Below are 19,654 nucleotides of genomic sequence, written 5' to 3'. Positions count from 1 at the left end.
GTGGCATTATGGCTGAGGCCATGGCTTCAGCCACAGCCTTGGTGGACACAGAACACAGGCGTTATCCTATGGCACTCCCACCCACTCCAGGGCTCTGGGAAGTGGAGATCCCAACAGGAACAGACAGCACTAGAGGGATGCTGCTCCTTGTGTAAATACCAGTGGCCCAGCAAGCCCTGGTGCAGGGCAGAGGGGCCAGAGAGGTGCCTGGTGGGAAGCTATCCCAGCTCACTGCAACCCCAGCATGGAGAGATCCCCCAGGAGCACCCCAGGAGCCTTCTCCATGATCCAGCATTGCTGGGAAGGCACAGAGCGGTGAGGCAATCTGGTGTGAAGAAAAACCATTTCCTGCAGCAAGGGCTGCTTTGCTCAACGTTTTACAAAATGTGCTGATGCAACCGCCCTTCCCAGGTGGGATATAAATACAAGCCTTGATGTGGATTCGTGCCCTGCAGCTACATAAACATCGCAGCAATGTTTTCTTGGAAAAGAAAAAAAGGAAACAAGGAGGAACAAACAAGCACTGATGACAAAATCACCGGCGGTGGAAGTCGGGGGTTCGGGTTGCAGGGGTGGGGGGAGAGGCTGAGGCTCTGCCCTGGGCACCGTGCTCAGCACAAACTCCTATTCTGGGGTGGTGACCGAGGCCAGGAGCTCACGGGAGAGCTGTGGTGGGTCAGCAAACTGTGCTGGGGAGGGGCAGCCTGGAGCAGGGTGAGAACGGGACCCCAACCAGGGTCACCCACTGGCATGCTCTCACCCTGCCTGAGTGGCAGCTTGCCTGGCTGTGTCTCCTTCTCAGTGCCACATCCAGGCTGGAGAGAACGGAGCTGTGACACCTCCCCAGGGCCTGGGACTGCCTGTTGGTGCAGCCCATCTCCCAGCCCACTAAAACCAGCTTCATATCATACCCCACCCGAGCCTGAGCACTTTGTCCTCCAAGCACAAGCACTGTGTTGTCTCCTCAGCCCATTCCCAAAAGGCCCTTTAACCTGCTGCTCCCCCCACTAAGGTATTTGGATGCACATCCAACGCGTGTTTTTGGATTCTCTTAAGCCTCTTGCTGAGATCTCTTTTGTGTTTTCTTTGGCTCTGAAGTGGTTTCAGGCTCAGAGCTGCAACAGCAGAGTATTATCAGTGAGGAGCTGTGCCTCCAAAGCCGAGCTGTGCTCTGCCTGCCCTGGAAATCCCCCGCTCACCCGGCTCAGGGGCACACGGTATTTTTAAAAATAGCAGGTTACCCATCACAGCAAAGCTCTGCTGGGACAATGCTCCGAGACAGAGGACATGGGGCACCTCTGAAGGGCAACAGGGAAGCTCGATGCAGCTTTTCATGGGCCAAGCCAGCACTGTGAGGACCTGTATGAACCCCTGAGGCCCCCGGAGCTCAGACTGCTTTGCCCTGGAGCCACAACCCATTGGGAAAATCCTTCACTTGTCTCACACAGCAGTTGACTGAAGGTAGAAAGAGGGAAATCAGCTGGTCTGACACAAATCCATCCTGTTCCCTCTACCTGGGAGGCAGCTTTTGCCAGGGGTTCCTCCAACATCACTCCCCCTCCCCGACAGACAGAGAGAGCTTCCTCTGACAGGGAGCAAAAGGGACTCCCCCAGCCCAGACAGAGCCAGGCCATGGCTGGTCACAGGCACTGCTGAGCTCTGCCAGTGTGAGTCCTCCCCAGCTCCACTTCCCCCACAGAGCTGCTTTAAAGAGCAGTAATGGAGAAAAAAAAAAAAAAAAACAACCCCTCAGCTGTCTCTCGGGCTTCTGGCGTGTTGGTGACGGCAGCAGCACGCGGGGACTCGGCCCCAAGGCAGCGGGAGCAGCGCTGCAGCAGCAGGAGCACTCACACGGCCAGCCCGGGGACAGCGCTCACCGCTGCTGTCTGCGGTGATGGATGAGGGCATAAACCTTTCAAGGATGCATTTAATTAGCTTGAAAAAGAGCCGGGAGGTGCTTGCATGGCAGCTGGCGGAGCAGCTCCTCTGCCGGACACATGGTGCCTCCGGGGCAGAACACGAGGGACCCGCAGAACGCCCACAGAGGAGCCCCGGGCTTGGGGGGCTGGACCCAGGGGCACTGCCTGTGCCACCCAGGAGTAGAGCACCACAGCCAAACGCTGCAGAGCACTGACCCAGTGCTGATCCAGTGCCGATCTAGAGGGCTGATCCAGCCCCACACCCCCCGGCTCGGATTTCTGGCAGGCGATGTGTGCGCTCACAGACTGCACCAGATGAGACACCGTCTGTCCTCCTGCAGCTGGCACCACCTCAGCACCGGCCGTCCTGGCCAGTGACAAGGTGGCACTGCCCACCCCAACCAGCGCTGCAAGCTGACTCCGTCCAGGCAGCTCTGGACAGCCTGTGTCCTTTCCGTGGGGACCCAGCAGCCAAGCTCAGCCCAGCAGCCAGGCTCAGGCCTAGCAGCCAGGCTCAGCCCAGCAGCCAGGCTTGGCCCAGCAGAGCTCAGGCACAACACAGTTGCCTTTCTTCCAGAAAAAAAAATCGGGATAGAGCCGTTCTTAGTAGAGCACTGCAACATGAGAAACATTAAACACTAGGGTTCGGTAAAAACATCAGCACGGAGCAGGGCTTCATCCAGAGGCTGAGCCCAGGCCATGCAAGCTGAGCTCAGCTGGAGGATCTGGCACAGCACCGCGCTCAGCTCTGAGCACATCCATGCGGGAATGCTGCGGCATCAGGAGGTGCCCCTGGGCAGCCCCCTCGCATGTGCCCCCCCAATGCGGGCAGACAGGGCAGAGTAACGGGGTGTCCTTTGCCACCTAGGCAGGGGCGAACCGCCGCGGGGAGAGGAATGAGGTGAGCGAGAGCCCAGCGGAGGGCCGCCGAGGCTGAACACGGCGAGGCCCCGGGCCAGGGTCGCCCCGGAGATGGGCGGCGCCCGCCCGTGAGGCGCGCCGGTCTCAAGAGCCCACCGCGGGCTACAGGACGGGAACCGGAGCGGCAGGGCTGCACGGCCCGCCCGGGGTGCAGGCTGTGGCGGGGCCGGCCGGTACCGCAGAGCCCCTGCCGGGGGCCCGGCCCGGGTGGGAGCGGAGCGGGCGGACCGAGCCCCATACCCGGCCCCGCCACCGCCACTTCCGCCTCCCCGTCACGTGACCAGCGCAACCCGGCGCGACGCCGACGCTCAGGGCCCGGGCGCCGCTTCCTGACGCCATGACGCACAGACGCAGAGCCGCCGAGAGCCCTCCGCGGAGAAAGTAGTCCCCGGCGGGACGCCGGAGCCTCCCTGCTCCCGCGGGCGGCGCCGTTCGCCGCCGGGAGGCGACGGCAGCGGCGGCCGGGACCAGGAGCGCGCCCAGGCGGCGGCGAGCGCCGCGGGTGGAGCGGGGGCCGGGCGGCGGTAAGTAGTCCCGGCCCAGGGGTCCGCGCGACTGTATCGCTGCGCGGCGCGAGGGCGGGGGGCCATGGCGGCCTCCGTGGTGCCGGCTCCGGCGGGGGGCGCGGCGGGGCCGCGGCTGGCCGGGTGAGGGCGCGGGCCGGCGGGCGGGTGGCGGTGGCGGGGCCCCCTCTCCCCGGCGCGGCGGCAGCTCCCCCGCCCCGGCGGCACCGGGGCCGCCCCGCCGTGTGCGCGCGCGCGGAGGCGGCGGGGGGGACCCCGCGGCAAAGATGGCGGCCGAGGGCCCGGCGGGGCCGCGGGGCATGACGGGATCGGGGCACCGGGCGGCGCCGGGACCCCCCGGGATGGGCCGGCGGCAGCTCCGGGGTCCCGCGCCCGCCCATCCGGGACCCCCGCGGGGGCTGGAGCCGGCGGAGAGCGGGCGGCGGCGGCCCTGACGGCGGCGGTCCTCCCGCAGGTCGAGCGTAGCGGGCCCCGGCAGGGCGGGCATGGAGGAGAATGCGGTGGAGAGCAGCAGCGACGCGGCCCCGCAGGAGGCGCAGGAGGAGCCCACCGAGAGCGGGCTGGGCGTCGGGAGCTCGGACGCCGTGTCGGCGGACAGCACCGACGCCGCCGCGGGGCCCGGGTGCCTCTCCCGCGCCGATGACTCCGCCGTGGGGCAGAGCTCTGACAGCAGCGGGGTCTCCTTGGTAGGCGCCGGGGGGGCGGCCGTGGTTCTGGTTCCTGGGGGTTTCTCTGGGCGTTTCTGGCAGACTGAGCTCTGCGACCTCGGCAGGCTCTGTTACACCTCTGATCTCGTGTGTACTTGCCAGTCTGAGCAGCAGGACTCCCCTTGGTAGCAAGGACAGCCTTGGAAGTCCAGGTCCTTGTCGGTACCAAAGGATTTGCTCTGGTGCCTTTCCTGGCAGTTCTGCAGTGATACACCGGGTCATTTGCATATGTTGGCTGCCCCAGGGGCTTGGTCTGGCAAAGGTGTCTCAGCTGAGCTGAGCTGAGCTGGACTATTTTTCTTCTGCCAGGGAGAGGTCTCGGAGAGTAGCTCCAGCACAGATGTCGTTCCCCGGGTTTACCTGCCAGACTCATCCTCCATCGCCCAATCCACCTTGGTCTCCAGTGTTTCCACTGTGAGCCAGTCCATCATGGTGTCAGAGTCCCCACAAGTCCTGGTCCACTCCAGTGTGGTCACTGATGGAGCCACAGTCGTGTCAGACTCCACTGCATCCACTTCCTCGGACCTGGGCTCTGCCATTGACAAAATCATTGAGTCCACGATCGGGCCGGACATCATCCAGAGTGAGTGTGTGCTCCCACCTGGAGATAGCCCTGGGGGGCTGGGAGGGAGCTGCTGCTGTTCCAGAACTCAGGAGGTGGGGGGAAATATGGACATGGAATCATTAGGGTTGGAAAAAACATCTTAAGATCATCGAGTCTAAGAGGTCAGCAGGGTTTTCTCTGCAGTAGAAGCGGTAGCTGGAGGGTTTGACAAGGAGCTCGTGCTGCTGGACAGCTGCTCCTTCAGACCAGACAGGCTCCATTCAGGGAGCCAGACCCTTCTCACACCTTCCTGCTTGTGTCTGAGCTGGGAGAGCCCCAGTGAGCCCAGTGGCCCTGGGGTCTGGCAGTCACCTCTCTGCTCTCCCTGCCAGGCTGCATCGCCGTGACCAGTGCAGAGGATGGAGGGGCAGAGACCACCCAGTACCTCATTCTGCAAGGCCCTGATGATGGTGAGGGAACAACCTGGGCTGTCCATGTGGGTGGCTCTGTCTGTGAGCCTGTGCCACTGGAGTGGGGCCTGGAGGGGGGATCCCAGCTGGATCTACCACGGTACCTGTTCCACAGTCCTGTCAGGAGCCATCCCTGAGCTCGTGTTCAGCCCTGTGCCCCCGGTGTGGGTGCAGCCCTGGATGCAAGTGAGGGTCTGCCCCTGGGCTGAGCAGGTTTTTGGTGTTTCAGGTGCTCCCATGGTGTCCCAGGTGGCTACATCTGCTCTGGCCAGTAGTTTGGTGATAGAAGCTGTTGCTGATGGACCTACCTCCACGTGCCTTGAGCAGCCCGGCCCTTCAGGCCCATCCAAAAGGTTGGAAGTGATGGAGGTGCCCATAAAGCCAGAGCAGGATCAAGAGGAGGAGGAGCTGAACCAGCCAGACATGGAGACCCTGGAGGAGATGATGGAGGTGGTGGTGGTGCAGCAGTTCAAGTGCAAGATGTGTCAGTACAAGAGCGTCTCCAAGAAAACGCTGATTAACCACATGAAAGAACGTCACTTCCAGCCAGGTGAGTGCCAGGGGCTGAGGGAAATTTACCTCGCTGCAGACAGGCTCCGCTCTCTGGGGAAGAAACAAGGGAGGAGTTGGAGCATAAGGGTCTGTTCTGGCACACAGTCTGGTAAAAGAGCTTTCTCCCTGTTCTCTGTGACAGTGGGTTCAGCTCTGGCTTTGAAAAAAGGGCGACCACGAAAAGGGGGAGCTACTCCAAAGACGGAGGAGGAGGAGGAGGCCCCAGAAGAAGAAGATGATGATATCATGGATGCTGGTGCTATTGATGACCCTGAAGGTAGGACTTGCTCTCCCCACGTCTTAAGTAGCTTAGTCTCTTCTCGGTCTGACATTTTGGAGCACTTGCCTGCAGAGGACAGTGACTACAACCCAGCTGAGGATGAGCCGCGGGGGCGACAGCCCAAGTACGGCCGCAGTGTCCCCACATCCAGCGAGGAGAGGCCGCGCCGACGCCCAGGGAGACCCCGCAAGCTCCCTCGCCTGGAGAATATGCCTCAGGATGTGCCAGAAGGTGAGGGAGGAGGCAACAGCAGTGCTGGAGCAGGGAGGGGTGCACAAGCTCCCGGAGCCAACAGCGGGGGTGTGACGGAGCTGTGCTGTGCTCTGTGGAGCAGGAGGGGAGGTGGAGCCCCTGGTGACGTCCCAAGGCACACCGAGCCGTGAGCTGCAGAAGTCGGAGGCATCCAGTTCCTCTGGCCTGGAGAATGGGACCGGTGAGAGCCTGGCGGAGCCAAGCATCAGCCAGTCCGACTCTGAGAACAAGGACCCTTCCTCCAACGCGGGTGCTGAGGAGGCAGACGCTGTCCCTCGGCGGCGCGGGCGGCCCTCCCGCCGCTTCCTGGGCAAGAAATACCACAAGTACATGGGGCGCAGGTGAGGGGGGTGTGCTGGGCCCTCTGGCCTCTGCCCAGGGCTGGTCCAGCCCGTTGGCCACCGCAGCTCTGAGTCCCGCTCCTGTTTCTGCAGGTACTACTACAAGTCCCCCAAGCCCCTGATGCGGCCGTACCTGTGCCGGATCTGCGGCTCGCGGTTCCTCACACACGACGATCTGCGCTTCCACGTCAACTCGCACGAGGCCAACGACCCACAGCTCTTCAAGTGTCTGCAGTGCAGCTACCGCTCCCGGCGCTGGTCCTCCCTCAAGGTGAGCTCCGTCTGCCCTACTCCAAATCCACAAGGGTGCCTGGCAGCCCCAGGTCTCACGGCCCTGCTCTGCTTCCCACAGGAGCACATGTTCAACCATGTGGGCAGCAAGCCCTACAAGTGTGAGGAGTGCAATTACACCAGCGTGTACAAGAAGGATGTCATCCGGCACTCCACGGTGCACAGCCGGGACAGGTGAGGGAAGCACAGTCCTGGGGACTGAATGGCACTGACACTGTTCCTCCTGCCCTGAGAGGGCAGCCGTGGCTGCCCCTTCCCCTGACCTCTGGCCCTTTCCAAATAGGAGAGTTTTGGTGTCTGGATACAAGGCGGCTCAGACTTGGGGTGTGGCTCACACACGGGGCTTTTCTTCTTTCTTTTTTTAGGAAGAAGAGAGCTGATCCGGTGAGTTTGAGTACCCTGTTGGCTTGTTTCTCAGCACTGTTATATGGGAAGAGGCACATCTGGGTCTTCCACAAATTCTCGGTGCCTTGTTGAGGGCATTGTTTGTGGATCTCTTGAGGAAGCCCAGGTCCTGCAGTGGGGGAGAGGGTAAGGAAACTGGTGAGCCTGTCTAGGTGAGCTCATCTTCATGCTCTCCATCCAGCCACCAAAGCTGAACTCCTTCCCGTGCCCCGTCTGCAACCGTGTCTACCCCATGCAGAAGAGGCTTACGCAGCACATGAAGACACACAGCACAGAGAAGCCTCACATGTGTGACAAGGTGAGGGAGACACAGCCTGGGGAGGGTCTGGCAGTGGGTGGGGCTGGGCAGGAGGTGAACACTGCTCTGCTTTGTTCCGCCACAGTGTGGGAAGTCCTTTAAGAAGCGCTACACCTTCAAGATGCACCTGCTGACACACATCCAGGCCATCGCCAACCGCAGGTGGGAGCCCAGCACAGCCCACGGTGTGCCCTGGCAGAGCCCGTGTCCCACTCCCCCTCAGCCCCTGTGACGGGCAGCTTTATCCTGCCAGGTTCAAGTGTGAGTTCTGTGACTATGTCTGCGAGGACAAGAAGGTCCTTCTGAACCACCAGCTGTCACACATGAATGACAAGCCCTACAAGTGCAGCATCTGCAAGTATTCCACCTTCCGGGAGGACTTCCTGGTCTCGCACATGGCGGTCAAGCACACAGGTGAGAGGAGCCCAGTGTCCTGCACCCCCCCTTCTCCTGGAGAAGGTCAGAGCCTGCCTGCTCTCCCTGCCATCCCTTGGGAACCCTGTGCCTGACTCCCCCTCCTGGGCCCTGCAGGAGGGAAGCCGTTCGCTTGCGAGTTCTGTCACTTCACCACCAAGCACAAGAAGAACCTGCGCCTGCACGTGCAGTGCCGCCACGCCGACTCCTTCGAGGAGTGGGCTCAGCGGCACCCCGAGGAGCCGCCCTGCCGCCGCCGCCCCTTCTTCACCCTGCAGCAGATCGAGGAGCTGAAACAGCAGCACAACCAGGTGCAGGCACCAGCCGAGCCGGAGGCCAGCCCACAGGTGAGTGCCGTGCCCGGCCCCAGCTCCTCCCGGTGCTTGCTGCCTGCCATGCTGTCAGCTCCCTCTCTCATGCAGGCACCTCTTGGCCCCCTCACCTGCCACACGGTCCAGGCCGTCACAGGAGCAGAACCCCCTGTCCTCTCACAGAGTTCCCTGGAAGGGGCCACCATCATCTATGAACAAGGTCAGTGAGCTCCCAGGAAGGGGTTGGAATGGGGAGGAGGTGGGCAAGCACCTACCTGACTCTCTCCATCCACCCCCCCAGATGTGGCTGGATCAGCAGAGCTAGCCACACAGACAGCCCTGGATCTGCTGCTGAACATGAGCGCCCAGCGAGAGCTGGCCACAGGCTCACTGCAGGTGAGCAGGGCTGAGGAGGCCAGACCTGCTGAGGGATGGCAAAGGGAGGCTTCCCAACCCTGTTCCTTTGCAGGGGTGTCTTGCAGAGCCTTGCTCCCCTTGGCTGAGCCGCTGTCTCATACAGGTGGCAGTGGTGAAGCCAGATGACCCAGAAGAGACGCCAGGCCCCTGTGAGCCACAGGCACAGGAGGAGGAGGCGAAGGTGGACTCAAAGGAGCAGCAGCAGCAGAAATTGGTGATGCTGCACATGGCAGAGCCTGGGCAGACACTGGTGCAGGAGGCTTACAGGGAGGCAAGCCTGGGTGGCTCAGAGCTGCAGCAGATCACCATCCCCTTTGGTGGGACAGCAGAGTACAGCATCATTGCACCCATCAGTGAGGAGATCCAGACCCCTGGCACGCTGTACAGGTCAGCTGTAAGGGAGGAGCAGGGAGGGGGAGGCACTTCTGCTCTCCAGTGAGGAGGCTTTAAGTGGTGAGGAGGAGGAGGAGGAGGCAGGGCCTCTCTGACCCTGTCCTCTCCAGCAGTGAGGAGGAGAGCCCTGTGGAGACCTCCCACGCAGTTGTGGTGAGCGGGGCTGTGATGACGGAGGAGGCTCTGAAGGACCATAACAATCATTACATCATGTCATCCAGTGTCCCAGGGAGCCAGTTCCAGACTGTGGAGGTAAGGAGCTGAGCCTGCTCCCCGTCCTGGGCAGCAGTGTGAGCAGGTGTGACTGGTGTTTCTCCCGCAGCCCCTCAGCGGGGATGCTGCAGTTCCCTCGCCTGTGGAGGGCCAGGAGGCTCAGCCCGCCGACGTCAAGTGGCCCCTGGTGCAGTGTGTCACCAGGCAGCTCCAGAAGGACTCGTCTTTATCCCCAGCCTCCGAGGGGCAGGAAGTCTCATCCCCAAAGGTCAAGTGGCCTGTACTCCAAGGCATGGCCAAGAAGCTCTCGTGCAAAGTTTCCACAGCCAAGAAGCTCTCGTGCAAGATTTCCACAGCCAAAAAGTTTTCATGCAAGATTTGCACAGCCATGTTCACAGGGAGAGCAGAGATGGAGAGTCACAAGAGAGCCCACATTGGGCCCAGCACCTTCAAGTGTCCCGACTGTAACTTCACTGCCACGCTCTGGCCGGAGGTCCGGGTAGGTTCCCTGGCACAGAGCAGCCCTGGGAACAAGGGGTTTGGGAAAACGGTGTTTCCATCCTGACTCTTGTCCTCCTGTCCCAGAGCCACATGGTCCAGCACGCCAGTCTCCGGCCACACAAGTGCCCCCACTGCAGCTTTGCCTCCAAGAACAAGAAGGACCTGCGCAGGCACATGCTGACCCACACCAACGAGAAGCCCTTTGCGTGCCACGTCTGTGGGCAGAGGTGGGTGATGGAGCAGGGCTGTTCCTGCTTTGGGAGATCCCACAGAACTCTGCAAGGTTCAAGAGGAGAGACAGGATCTTGGCAGAGCTCACTGCTCCAGCCCTTCCCCAGCAGCAGCCCCTGTTAGAGGGGACTCTGCCCTTGGAACAATTCCTGCTGCAGATGGACTCAGCTTCATCCCCAAGGAAGCTCTGCATGGGGAGGTTCAGTACCTGGGCACTGATTGGGAACATGCTAGGAACTGGTATGGGCCGTGCCTGTGGCCTGTGTCTCTGAGAGAGTACAGGGTCCTGTGGCAAACTCCACCTTGCTCTGCTCCTCCCATAGGTTCAACCGTAATGGGCACCTCAAGTTCCACACGCAGCGTTTGCACAGCTCTGAGGGGAAGAGGCCAGGGCCTGCTGCTGCCCAGCAGACCATCATCCTGAACAGTGACGAGGACACCCTGGCCACCCTGCACAGTAAGATGTGTCCCTGTGACCAAGACTGACCTGCAGGTGTCCTGCAGCCAGAACCCTGTGCAGGATTCACCCAGCCTGTGGGCCAGGCAGGGCTGAGTTGGGTCAGGCCAGGAGCAGCCTCTGGGGAGTGGGGCTATGGGCAGCCCTGGCAGTGTCCCCACTGGTGTCCCCAGCAGCTCTCTCTGCATTGCAGCAGCTCTGCAGGCCGGCCAGGCCGTGCTGGCTCCTGAGAGGCTGCAGCAGGCCCTGGGGCAGGAGCACATCCTTGTCACACAGGAGCAGAGCGTCACCAGCCAGGTGAGTCGGACCCCTTGGCCTCAACCTCCCTCTCAGGGGACTGCAGCCAGGCCCAGCCCCCCTGACCACATGGGGCACTTACTGACCTTGCAGGAGGAAGCAGCCTACATCCAGGAGATCACAACTGCAGATGGGCAGACAGTACAGCACTTAGTGACCGCTGACAACCAGGTGAGGGGACACAGCCCACGGACGAGGGACTCTGCCCAGTGGGAGCTGGGAGAGCTGGTGGCAGTGGGGACAGCAGGGGTCAGGAGGGAGAGCTGGAGCCACTGGGGTGGTGAAAACAGGCACAGGAGACAGACAGATCCAGCCCCGTGGTGGTGGGAGGTGGGCAGTGGTGATCTTTCCTGGGCCTGAATTCCTGTGTTTGCAGGTTCAATACATTATTGCCCAGGAAGGCGTCCCACACTTGCTTCCCCAGGAGTATGTTGTTGTCCCAGAGGGACATCACATCCAGGTGAGCTTCAGGCTGGGTGGGGCTCATAGGGTGCCATGTGTGGGGCTGAGCCCCCTTGGGCCCCCTCCAGCTTACTCAGTTCAGGTCACAGCTTTGTTGGGGGCCTGGACAGTCACAGCCGTAATGCAGCCTCACTGCTCGTCCCCAGGTACAGGATGGTCAGATCACCCACATCCAGTATGAGCAGGGCAGCCAGTTCCTCCCGGAGTCGCAGGTAAGGGGCCAGGCAGGAGCTGGAGGGGCTGCTGTGAGGTGATCCCTGAGCCTGCCTGGAGAGGGCGATGTGAAACGGTGCTCATGGGCTAGTACCTCAGTGCAGCGACTGTGGTGAGAGCAGCTCCAGAAGAGCCCCTTCCCTCAAGCCTTCCCTGTTCTCCCCTGTGCAGATCCAGTACATGCCCGTGTCACCTGAGCAGCAGCTCGTCACCCAGGCACAGCTGGAAGCAGCGGCACACTCGGCTGTCTCAGGTAGGAGCAGGGCCCTGGGCTGAAGGGGCCAGTCCTCCCAGGGCTTGGGGTGCCAGTCCTGCCAGCAGCAGTGCTTGGGGCTGGCAGGGAGCTGTGCAGTGGCCCTGGGCGGGAGGATTGGATTGCTGTTTTGCTGCCAACCGTGGTGTCCAAGGGCGGATCTTTGCTGATCTCAGCCTGTCAGTTCCTGTCAGTTCCAGAACAGAGTTAACCAGAGCTGGGCTCCCTGGTCCACAGAGCATGAGCCCCACAGGAGTGAGGTGGCCGTGTGTCCCTTCCCTGGGAGCAGGAGAGGGGACCCTGCAAGGTGGTGCTGACCCCCCTTTCCCTGCAGCAGTGGCAGATGCAGCGATGGCCCAGGCCCAGGGCATCTTCAGCGCTGAGGCGGCGGCCGAGCAGATCCATCAGCTGCAGCCGGGCATCCACTACGACGTGATCACGCTGGCAGAGTAGCACCGGGCAGGGCTGAGCACCGGGCAGGGCTGAGCACGGCGCTGGGCAGGCGGCCACGCCGGCAGCAGCCCCAGCCAGCAGTTGCCTTATTGCGTCAGGGACGCGAGGGACGCGCCCGAGCCGGAGCGGCACAGACATGGACACGCTGCCGCTCGGCCCCGTGCCAGTGGGGTCCTGTGCATCCCCCCAGAGACTGTTCAGCAGCTGCAGGGGCAGCCCGTGTGTGGATGGTCTCTTTGCCTGTTGCACTCGATGGTCTGAAACCCCTTCTCCTGAATTATCTGTGTGCAGCCACAGATCGGTGTCTGCCCAGCACACGAGGGTCCTGGGGGAGCCGTGGGGCCGAGCACAGCTGTGTGGTGTGATGTGAGAGGCGAGGTGTGTGCAGCCACAGCACCATGCTCCCCACAGCCATGGGGCCTGTGGTCCCACTGTGCCAGCAGCCAACCCTCCCGTGGCATCTCCAGCCTGCAGGCAGGCAGCAACAGGGCTCTGGACTGGAGAAACCTAAGGAGAAGGAGGAGGCAGAGGTGGTAGATGCTCTATTTTTCTTCTGAAGAGGGGATGAACTCTGGTGTTGGTCGTCGGTGGTTGTGGGAGGGGTTCAGCTGTGACATTCTCAAGCTTTGACTACGCTTATGAATAAAAAGGGATGGAGACCTGTGTGTGTGCCTGCCTGGGGGTCTGGGCTCCAGCCAGGGGGGACAGGACAGCCCAGTCTCCCCAGCACATCCCCCGGGGCTGCAGCACAGGGGTCCCAGAGCCCAGGGCTGCGCTGGGCCCGTCGCTGCTGGCTGACACTCTGGGCTATCAGCTGCCTCCCGCCCGAGTGACCTTGACTCCTGGGAAGTGAGCTGGGCAGCTGGGACAGCGGTGGGCTTGGGGCTGGAGTCATGAAATTAATCGAGTGGTAAACAGCCTAAATCCCGTGTAACTGAGTCCGGAGCCCCACACCGCCCTCCTGAGCGGCTTGTCTGGGCGTATTTACATGCGATTATAACAGCTAATCGCAGAGTTTTAGTTCTCTGCTCCTGCATTAAACTGATTATCCACGGAGGGGGAAAAAGGTTGGGAACCACCCAGCCTCGGGGAGAGCCTCTGTGAGGCCCAAGCCCCACAGCTCTGGGACGGGGGCAGTGCAATCCCTGGGCACTGTGATGGGCTCTCCCTGTCCTGCTCAGGCAGGGGCAGGGGGGTGTGGGCTGACACCCCCGACCACCAGGGCAGTGAGGTGTGTGTGGCCCCCCGTGGTGACCAGCCCTAGCTGTGGCTCTGTCCCGGTTGTGGCTCTGTCCCAGCTGTGGCTTCATTCCGACTGTGGCTCCGTCCCGCTGCCTTCACACCAGCCTTGACCATGCCCAATGCTGCTGGTGCGTGGCTGTGCCTGCCCGGCCGTGGCTCAGTCGGTGTCCAGCTGTGTGTGCCGGCGGCTGGCTGTGGCCCTCCCTCTCCAGCTGTGCTGTGCAGGGTCAGGGTGTGCCACAGCAATCCACAGGCGCTTTCCTAGATTACAGCCCCATTATCTAATCAAGTGGATCTGCAGCACTGATTAGGGCTGGAGGAGTCTCGTGGGGACAAGGTTATGGGGCCACTTGCGGGGCCGTGGCCAGGGCAGGTCCCAGCCAGCACCAGTGTTCAGCTGCCCTGTGGCTTCCACGCCTGGGGCTGCTCAAGGGCACAAGACCAGGGGCGGTGGGATGGACGGGACCAGAGCTCCAGCTGGTGCTTATTGAGAGCTCCAGGTGCTGCTGGGGCTCTGGCCATGGGAGCACTGCAGGGGGTTGGGACCCCTCGGCACTGGCACATCAGCCCCGGGACGTTCTGCTGTTGCCAGGGCCTGTGGGGAGCCAGGGGTGCGTCCAGGCTCATTAGCACCAGTGACCTTCGTCTTCCCGTCCTGGCCAGCGCTAAGCGGGTTTGTTACATATTTAATATCCTGAGAGCGTTATTAGTCGGTATTTAATGACGGATACAACCTGTGGGATAATCCCAGTCTTAGCAGGGAGGCGCGGCGGCAGGAGCGGGCGGCTCGGGGGGTCGTGGGCTCTCGGGGCCCCTCTCACAGCTGCCCACCACTGCCCTGCCCACCCGCTGCCCCCGCTGCACAAGCCACAGGAGCCCCCCCCCCCCCCCCCGGTGCCTTCAGGGATCCCCAGCTGTCCCTGGGGCTGCAAGACCTTTTCCCTTCACTGCTCTGTTGCTGGGAATCCAGCAGCAGAAGTGGCAGTGCTGGAGCTTGGGTGAGGACCTGGCCAAGACACAGAAGGAGCAGGACAGGGCAATATGGGAGGTTGTTCTCCCACCAGGCATGAGTCCACCAGCCCCTGGCCCTCCAACCCAGCCCTCCACAGCATGGGGGACTTTGCCGACCCCAGCCCCAGGACCAGGTCAGGGCTGGGGTCATGGGCAGGACTGATGCTCTGGGCACTGCAGTAAAGTCCCAGGTGTGTTGTGTTCCTGTGGCTGTGGGTGGCTGTGGAGCTCACGTGGGTCCCAAGCACCAGCCCCTGGGTGCCACTGCACCCCATCCGTTGGGGCCATGTAGGCTGTGCAGAGTTGGGGGGCTAGAGACAGGGTCCTGGCCAGTGGCAGGCAGGCGAGGAGGGCAGTCCCTGCCAGTCCCTGCCCAACAGTAGCCGGGGGGGTACTGGGTGCCCCAGATCCTGCTGCTGCTCTCGTGGGTGCTAATACCCCCTAATCAGCTGTCAGTCACTGTGGACCCCAGCAGCTATAAAACGCCCGGGAGCAGCTCCCCAGCTCCTCTCCTGCAGCATGGCAGCACCTCGGGGCAAGAGGAGCCCAGGACAAGAGCTGGGGAGCTGTGGGGGGCCTTGGGGGACCCTGCAGGAACCCCCTCAAGCCCTACTGCCCTGCGCCTACCCCTACCCTTGCCCCATGCTGGCTGGGTACAGCCTCCTGTCACCGCCCATGAGCCTCCTGACACCCTTGGTAAGTACAGGGCTGCAGATCCGGAGGGCTGGGACATGGGACCCTCCCAGGGCTGGGATGGGGCTGTGTGGGGTGGTTAGGGTGGGGACTGGGGATCTGCTGTCCCAAGTCCCCCGCGCCTCCTCAGCATTCCCCTCCCTCCCCCCCGCACCTCAGCATTTCAGGATCCGCATGGGAAAGGGCGAGGAGGGAAAGGATACAGCTCTGCTCCCTCCCACACACGAAGGGATGTAGGAGCCCCTACATCTCTCAGCCTCTCTTCTCTGGCCGTGTTACCGCCTCACCCCATCCCACCCTGACACCCCTCTGCCCCTCCAGGTCTCCCCACCCTACGAGGTGCCACTGGGGCTGCCCATGGAGCCGGGCCGGGCGAAGGCGGCAGCAGCGCGGGAGAGCACCGGGGCACTGAAGGCCTGGCTGGCACGGCACCCCAGGAACCCCTACCCCAGCAAGGGGGAGAAGGTGATGCTGGCTGTGGTCAGCCGGATGAGCCTCACCCAGGTCTCCACCTGGTTTGCCAACGCCCGCCGGCGCCTCAAGAAGGAGAACAAGGCGGGCTGGGCCACGCGCGGTGCCTCGGACGGCGAGGACAGCGAGGGCGAGGGGGTCCCACCAGCTGCTGAACCCATTCCTAGTTCCACCCCCGTGCAGGATGGGTGTGGGGGCAGCCCTGAAGTAGGGCCAAGCCCTGGGCAGGGCAAGCAGCTCCAGAAACCCAAGATCTGGAGTGTGGAGGCGATGCTGGCATCTCCCCCTGACAAGGACGGGTGTCCACCAGGGTTGCCAGTGGTCCTGGAGCAGGTGTAGGGCTGGGTTGGTCATGTCCTGTCCCCAAGGGCATGGCAGGACAGACGGACATGGGACCTGGCAGCTGCCCAGCCAAGAAGAGTGGGAGATGTGGGCAGGGAGGGACACAGAGTGATAATAAACGTGACTGTCTTGGGCCTCCTGGTGTTGCCTGTCTGGTGTGGGTGCTGCTGGGGATGCTGGCAGGGATGTGGCATCTCGGTGGGGATGCTGGTAGGGATGCAGATGTACCAGCAGGGATGTGGGGAACTTTAGTGCCATTGGTGCTGCAAGTAGTCCCTGGGGAACAGGGCAGGTCCAAGGCAGAAATCAAAAATAGACTTTGCTCTTCTTGATAAAAGTAATAAAATGGTTAGCGGTGTTAAATTAATCCTTACAAAACAAAACCCAAGGAGGTTAAATAAAGCCCAGAGGCTTCGCATAAAAACCACAACGACTACAAAACAGCTGCAAAGACGTCTTTACACACCAAAGAAACTCCTCTCCTCTGCTCCTTTCCTCTCCAGGACACAGTGTCGGCAAACACGGGACTCACACATGGGAAAAGAACACGGATGCGATGGGAGCAGCCCCACCAGGAGCGTGGGCGCCACGGACAGAACTATTTACACTATGGACACGGAGCCGTGCTGGGGCCGGTCCGGCCGCAGGAGCCCCCGGGCTCTGCCCGTCCCTCTCCTGCCGGGGCCCCTCCGGCCGCGGCGCTCAGCGCCCAGCACTCGCCTGCCTCAGTTGGGATTAGTCTCCCGGCTGCTGCTCTGCTCTCAGCCCAGCTCCTGCTCTTTGTCTGCTGTGGAAGAGGAGGATGAGGAGCTGAGGGTCCAGCCCAAATGCTTGTAGGCTGCAATGAGCTCCTGCAGCCACTCAGATGTGGGCTGCCACATGGAAATTCCAGTGCTGTTCTGCATGGGAAGGCACCAGGCGCTGAGCTTCTCCCTGTGGTCCAGGCAGGGCATGCTGTGGATCAGGGAACACCTGTACCCCAAGGGATAACACTCCAAGGAACCCAAACCCTCCTTGGCACAGGCACAGAGGTTGGCCTGGCAGGGTCAGGAGTGGGGGAACCCAAAGACCTCCAGGCACAGGCACTGGCAGAGGCTGTAGACAATGCAGAGGAGGAGGGTGGAGGGCACAAGGCTGACCAGGATGATGCCCAGGCTGTGGTGCTCAATGAGCAGGAGGTAGATGCCAAAGGGCAGGGAGCTGAAGTAAAGGAGGCAGAGGACACCCAGGATGAAGCGGGGGACGGCTCGCCACCCCCAGGCACGGCACTTCTGCCCAGGGCCGTGGCAGGGCAGCACACCCAGGCTGGTGGGGCGATACAGCCGCACCACCTCCAGCCTGCCCAGGCTCTCCGGTGGGGCCACGTCCTCCGGCACCTCCAGGATGGTGACAACCAGGCAGTCGGGACTGGATGTGGGCTCCAGCACGCCAGGGCAAAGGAGGACCTCCGGGGATCGGGGTGGACCCCTCTTCTTGGCCCGTTCACGGCCTGTCAGCAGTGCCAGTGCCTCACCATCATCCTGCAGCTGCTGCACGTCCCCGCCGGGCACTGGGCTGTGCTGGCGGCAGAAGGGGCAGCGGAGCTGGGGGGTCAATGCATCGCCTGGAGACACCATCCTGCGCAGGCAGCGGGTGCAGAGGCGATGGCCACAGTGGAGCAGTTTGGGCCTGCAGGCGCGGGCATCGAAGTGGCTGTAGCAGATCTGGCACTCCAGCTCAGGGGATGTGGGTGCCACCGGCGGGGACCCCAGCTCACTGCCCGGCTGGGCCATGGCTCCCGGAGGGGTGCGGGGGGCTGCCTGGGCTGAGGGAAGATGCTGTCAGCCAGGGCTGGGGGCAGGTCCTGGGCCTGATGGCTCCCACGGGTGGGGTCCTGGCCCTCCTGCACCCCACAGTCAGTGTCCCGGTGAGCCCCAGGGGCTCAGTGGGGGAGCAGGGTCAGGGGAGCGGGACCCTACCCAGGCCGAACTCCAACCCCTGGTCGGTGCCACCGGCGCTGGCACTCGCCCTCATCCCAGCCCCCGTTTCTAGAGGGCACACCGCTGCCGGGGAGGGCACCGGCGTGGGGGGGTAGCTCACGAGCGCATCCTTGGCTCTCACGGCATGTGCCGGTTCCCTGGAACCCCCGGGGTGGGGACTGCTCTGGACACTGGCTCTGTCGGCGGTGAGGAACCCCCCATCCCTCACCCCCGGCCCTCTCCCGGGGCGAGCAGCTCCCAGTCCGCATCCCCGCCCCCGCTCTCGGCCCGCACCGCATCCCCTCCCGTACCTGCGCTCCGCGCCGCGGCTCCCGGTGGGGACACAGCGGTGGGTCGGTCCCCAGCCCCGCTCTCGGCGGTCTCGGTGGTGCCGGTGGGCTCCGCGGCGGCGGGCTCGGGCCCGGCAGCCCCATGGGGGAGGCGCGGGGCGCTGCCCGCCGCGCTGCGGGGGCGAGCGCGGCGCAGGGGCCGCCGGCAGCGCCGCGGCGTTGGCCCGGTAACGGGGAGCGGCGAACGCGGGGGGATCGGATGGGCCGGGCCGGGACCCCGCGGAGCCCCTCGGGCAGAACCGGGCCCCGCCGGGCTGCGGGAGGACGATGCAGGGGTCTATGCAGCGGTCGGTGCGGCGTTCGGTGTGGGACAGGCGCAGCTCCCTGCACGCCGCGGTCCTCCCTTTCTGGTCAGCCTTGAGGATGCTCCTTCGCAGCCTGGGGACTGCGGCAGCTGCCCCTGGAGTCCGGCACCCCCTGGGGGCACTGGGGGACGCAGCACTTGACAGGTTCGGGCTGGGCACGGCCGAGCCCCGGGCACATCCCACTCTGCAGGTTGTGTCTCCCCAGCCCGGTCAGATCCGTGCCAGGCTGCTGCCCTTACAGGTTTCCAGCAGCCCCGAGGGACAGGAGCACTCAGGGACCTCCCCACACCTCTGTCCCTCCTGCCAGGCAGAACAGCAGCAGCACCGAGCACCACGGGGGCACAGTTAATGAGGGCCTTTCAGTTCAATCATCCACGTTTGGCACAGTCTGAGAGCTTTTATGCCAGGGGTCCAGCTCCTGGTGTGCCTTGTTCCCCCAGCCCTGCCACCCCCAACTGTACCCCCCACCACTCCCAACTGCCCACTTCAGCTGCCCCTTGCACAGCTCTCCTGCTCTGTTTGGATAAAGCACATGTTCTAGAAGCAGCCATGCCAGTGGCTTCTGGTCACTGATGCCACTTACACGTTTCCTGTGGCACCACAGCTGTTGGATCCTTAACCAGGTAACGGTCCCTCACCTGAGGGAGCAGTAAAGGGCTCTGTGTAGACTGACTGACCAAGGGGTGGGTTAAGGACACTCCCAGAATCAGCACATCTCTGCTCACCTGGGTCTCGGGAACAGTCAGTCTTGCCTCAAAACAATGAACAAAAGGGAAAAAAAGGCTTTACAAACTGCTACTTCTGCAGCCAGCGTTCCCAGCTGTCTTGAGTGTCCTTAAAGGACATCAAAGATCTCCTTGCCTCTGTCAAAAGCATCTTTGGAGAGCTGTGGAGCCCCTGGGAGCAGGTAGCGTGTGGGGCTGGGCAATTCTTGCCCACCCTAGAGTGGCACTGGCACTGCTCCTGCACCAGCACCAGCGCTGCTGTGGCACTGGCACTGCTGTGGCACTGGCACTGCTGTGGTACCCCACCAGAGATCGGCTGTGCTGCCCCGAGTAGTCCAAGGTCAGTCCAGCTGCCTGCACTTCTCTGAGGGGAGAGCACCAAAATCACACCGGAGCAGCCAAGAGCCAGGAGCTGCTTTAGGGGCTCACTGGTCTTTA

General features: G+C 62.8%; 3 protein-coding genes across 7 annotated transcripts; 2 read left to right on the top strand and 1 right to left on the bottom strand.

The window, feature by feature from the left end:
- Positions 1-3,472: 3,472 nt before the first annotated feature.
- Positions 3,473-12,778, top strand: ZNF335 (zinc finger protein 335). 5 transcript variants are annotated; one of them, XM_051803157.1, is made up of 28 exons: positions 3,473-3,487; positions 3,819-4,050; positions 4,381-4,654; positions 5,008-5,085; positions 5,315-5,635; positions 5,780-5,914; positions 5,990-6,148; positions 6,252-6,495; positions 6,604-6,781; positions 6,863-6,975; positions 7,167-7,185; positions 7,388-7,504; positions 7,590-7,666; positions 7,758-7,918; positions 8,036-8,265; positions 8,341-8,449; positions 8,531-8,625; positions 8,750-9,033; positions 9,150-9,291; positions 9,362-9,751; positions 9,838-9,980; positions 10,308-10,441; positions 10,635-10,738; positions 10,832-10,909; positions 11,115-11,198; positions 11,347-11,412; positions 11,585-11,666; positions 12,001-12,778. In XM_051803157.1, the coding sequence occupies exons 2-28, from the start codon at positions 3,850-3,852 to the stop codon at positions 12,117-12,119; spliced, it is 4,137 nt and encodes a 1,378-aa protein (XP_051659117.1). In that variant the 5' UTR covers positions 3,473-3,487; positions 3,819-3,849; the 3' UTR covers positions 12,120-12,778. The 5 variants fall into 5 exon arrangements, with proteins under 5 accessions (XP_051659117.1, XP_051659115.1, XP_051659113.1 ...); XM_051803155.1 differs by having other exon boundaries at positions 6,252-6,510; positions 12,004-12,778; XM_051803153.1 differs by having other exon boundaries at positions 6,252-6,510.
- A 94-nt stretch (positions 12,779-12,872) lies between these two features.
- On the top strand, positions 12,873-15,996 carry LOC127478064 (iroquois-class homeodomain protein irx-1-A-like). Its single transcript, XM_051803208.1, has 2 exons — positions 12,873-13,029; positions 15,387-15,996. Exon 2 carries the CDS (start codon positions 15,423-15,425, stop codon positions 15,873-15,875), a length of 453 nt encoding a protein of 150 aa, XP_051659168.1. The 5' UTR covers positions 12,873-13,029; positions 15,387-15,422; the 3' UTR covers positions 15,876-15,996.
- Positions 15,997-16,146: 150 nt separating this feature from the next.
- Positions 16,147-17,989, bottom strand: LOC127478059 (E3 ubiquitin-protein ligase RNF182-like). The gene has a single exon (XM_051803201.1). The coding sequence runs from the start codon at positions 17,648-17,650 to the stop codon at positions 16,925-16,927; it is 726 nt and encodes a 241-aa protein (XP_051659161.1). The 5' UTR covers positions 17,651-17,989; the 3' UTR covers positions 16,147-16,924.
- Between the last annotated feature and the right edge of the window lie 1,665 nt (positions 17,990-19,654).

The sequence above is a fragment of the Manacus candei genome, unplaced genomic scaffold, assembly GCF_025592945.1.
Source record: "Manacus candei isolate 608988 ecotype Guabito, Panama unplaced genomic scaffold, ASM2559294v1 h1tg000057l, whole genome shotgun sequence".
NCBI classification, from domain to species: domain Eukaryota; kingdom Metazoa; phylum Chordata; class Aves; order Passeriformes; family Pipridae; genus Manacus; species Manacus candei.
Note: the sequence above shows the minus strand (reverse complement) of the source record. Positions and strands in the feature narration are given on the sequence as shown.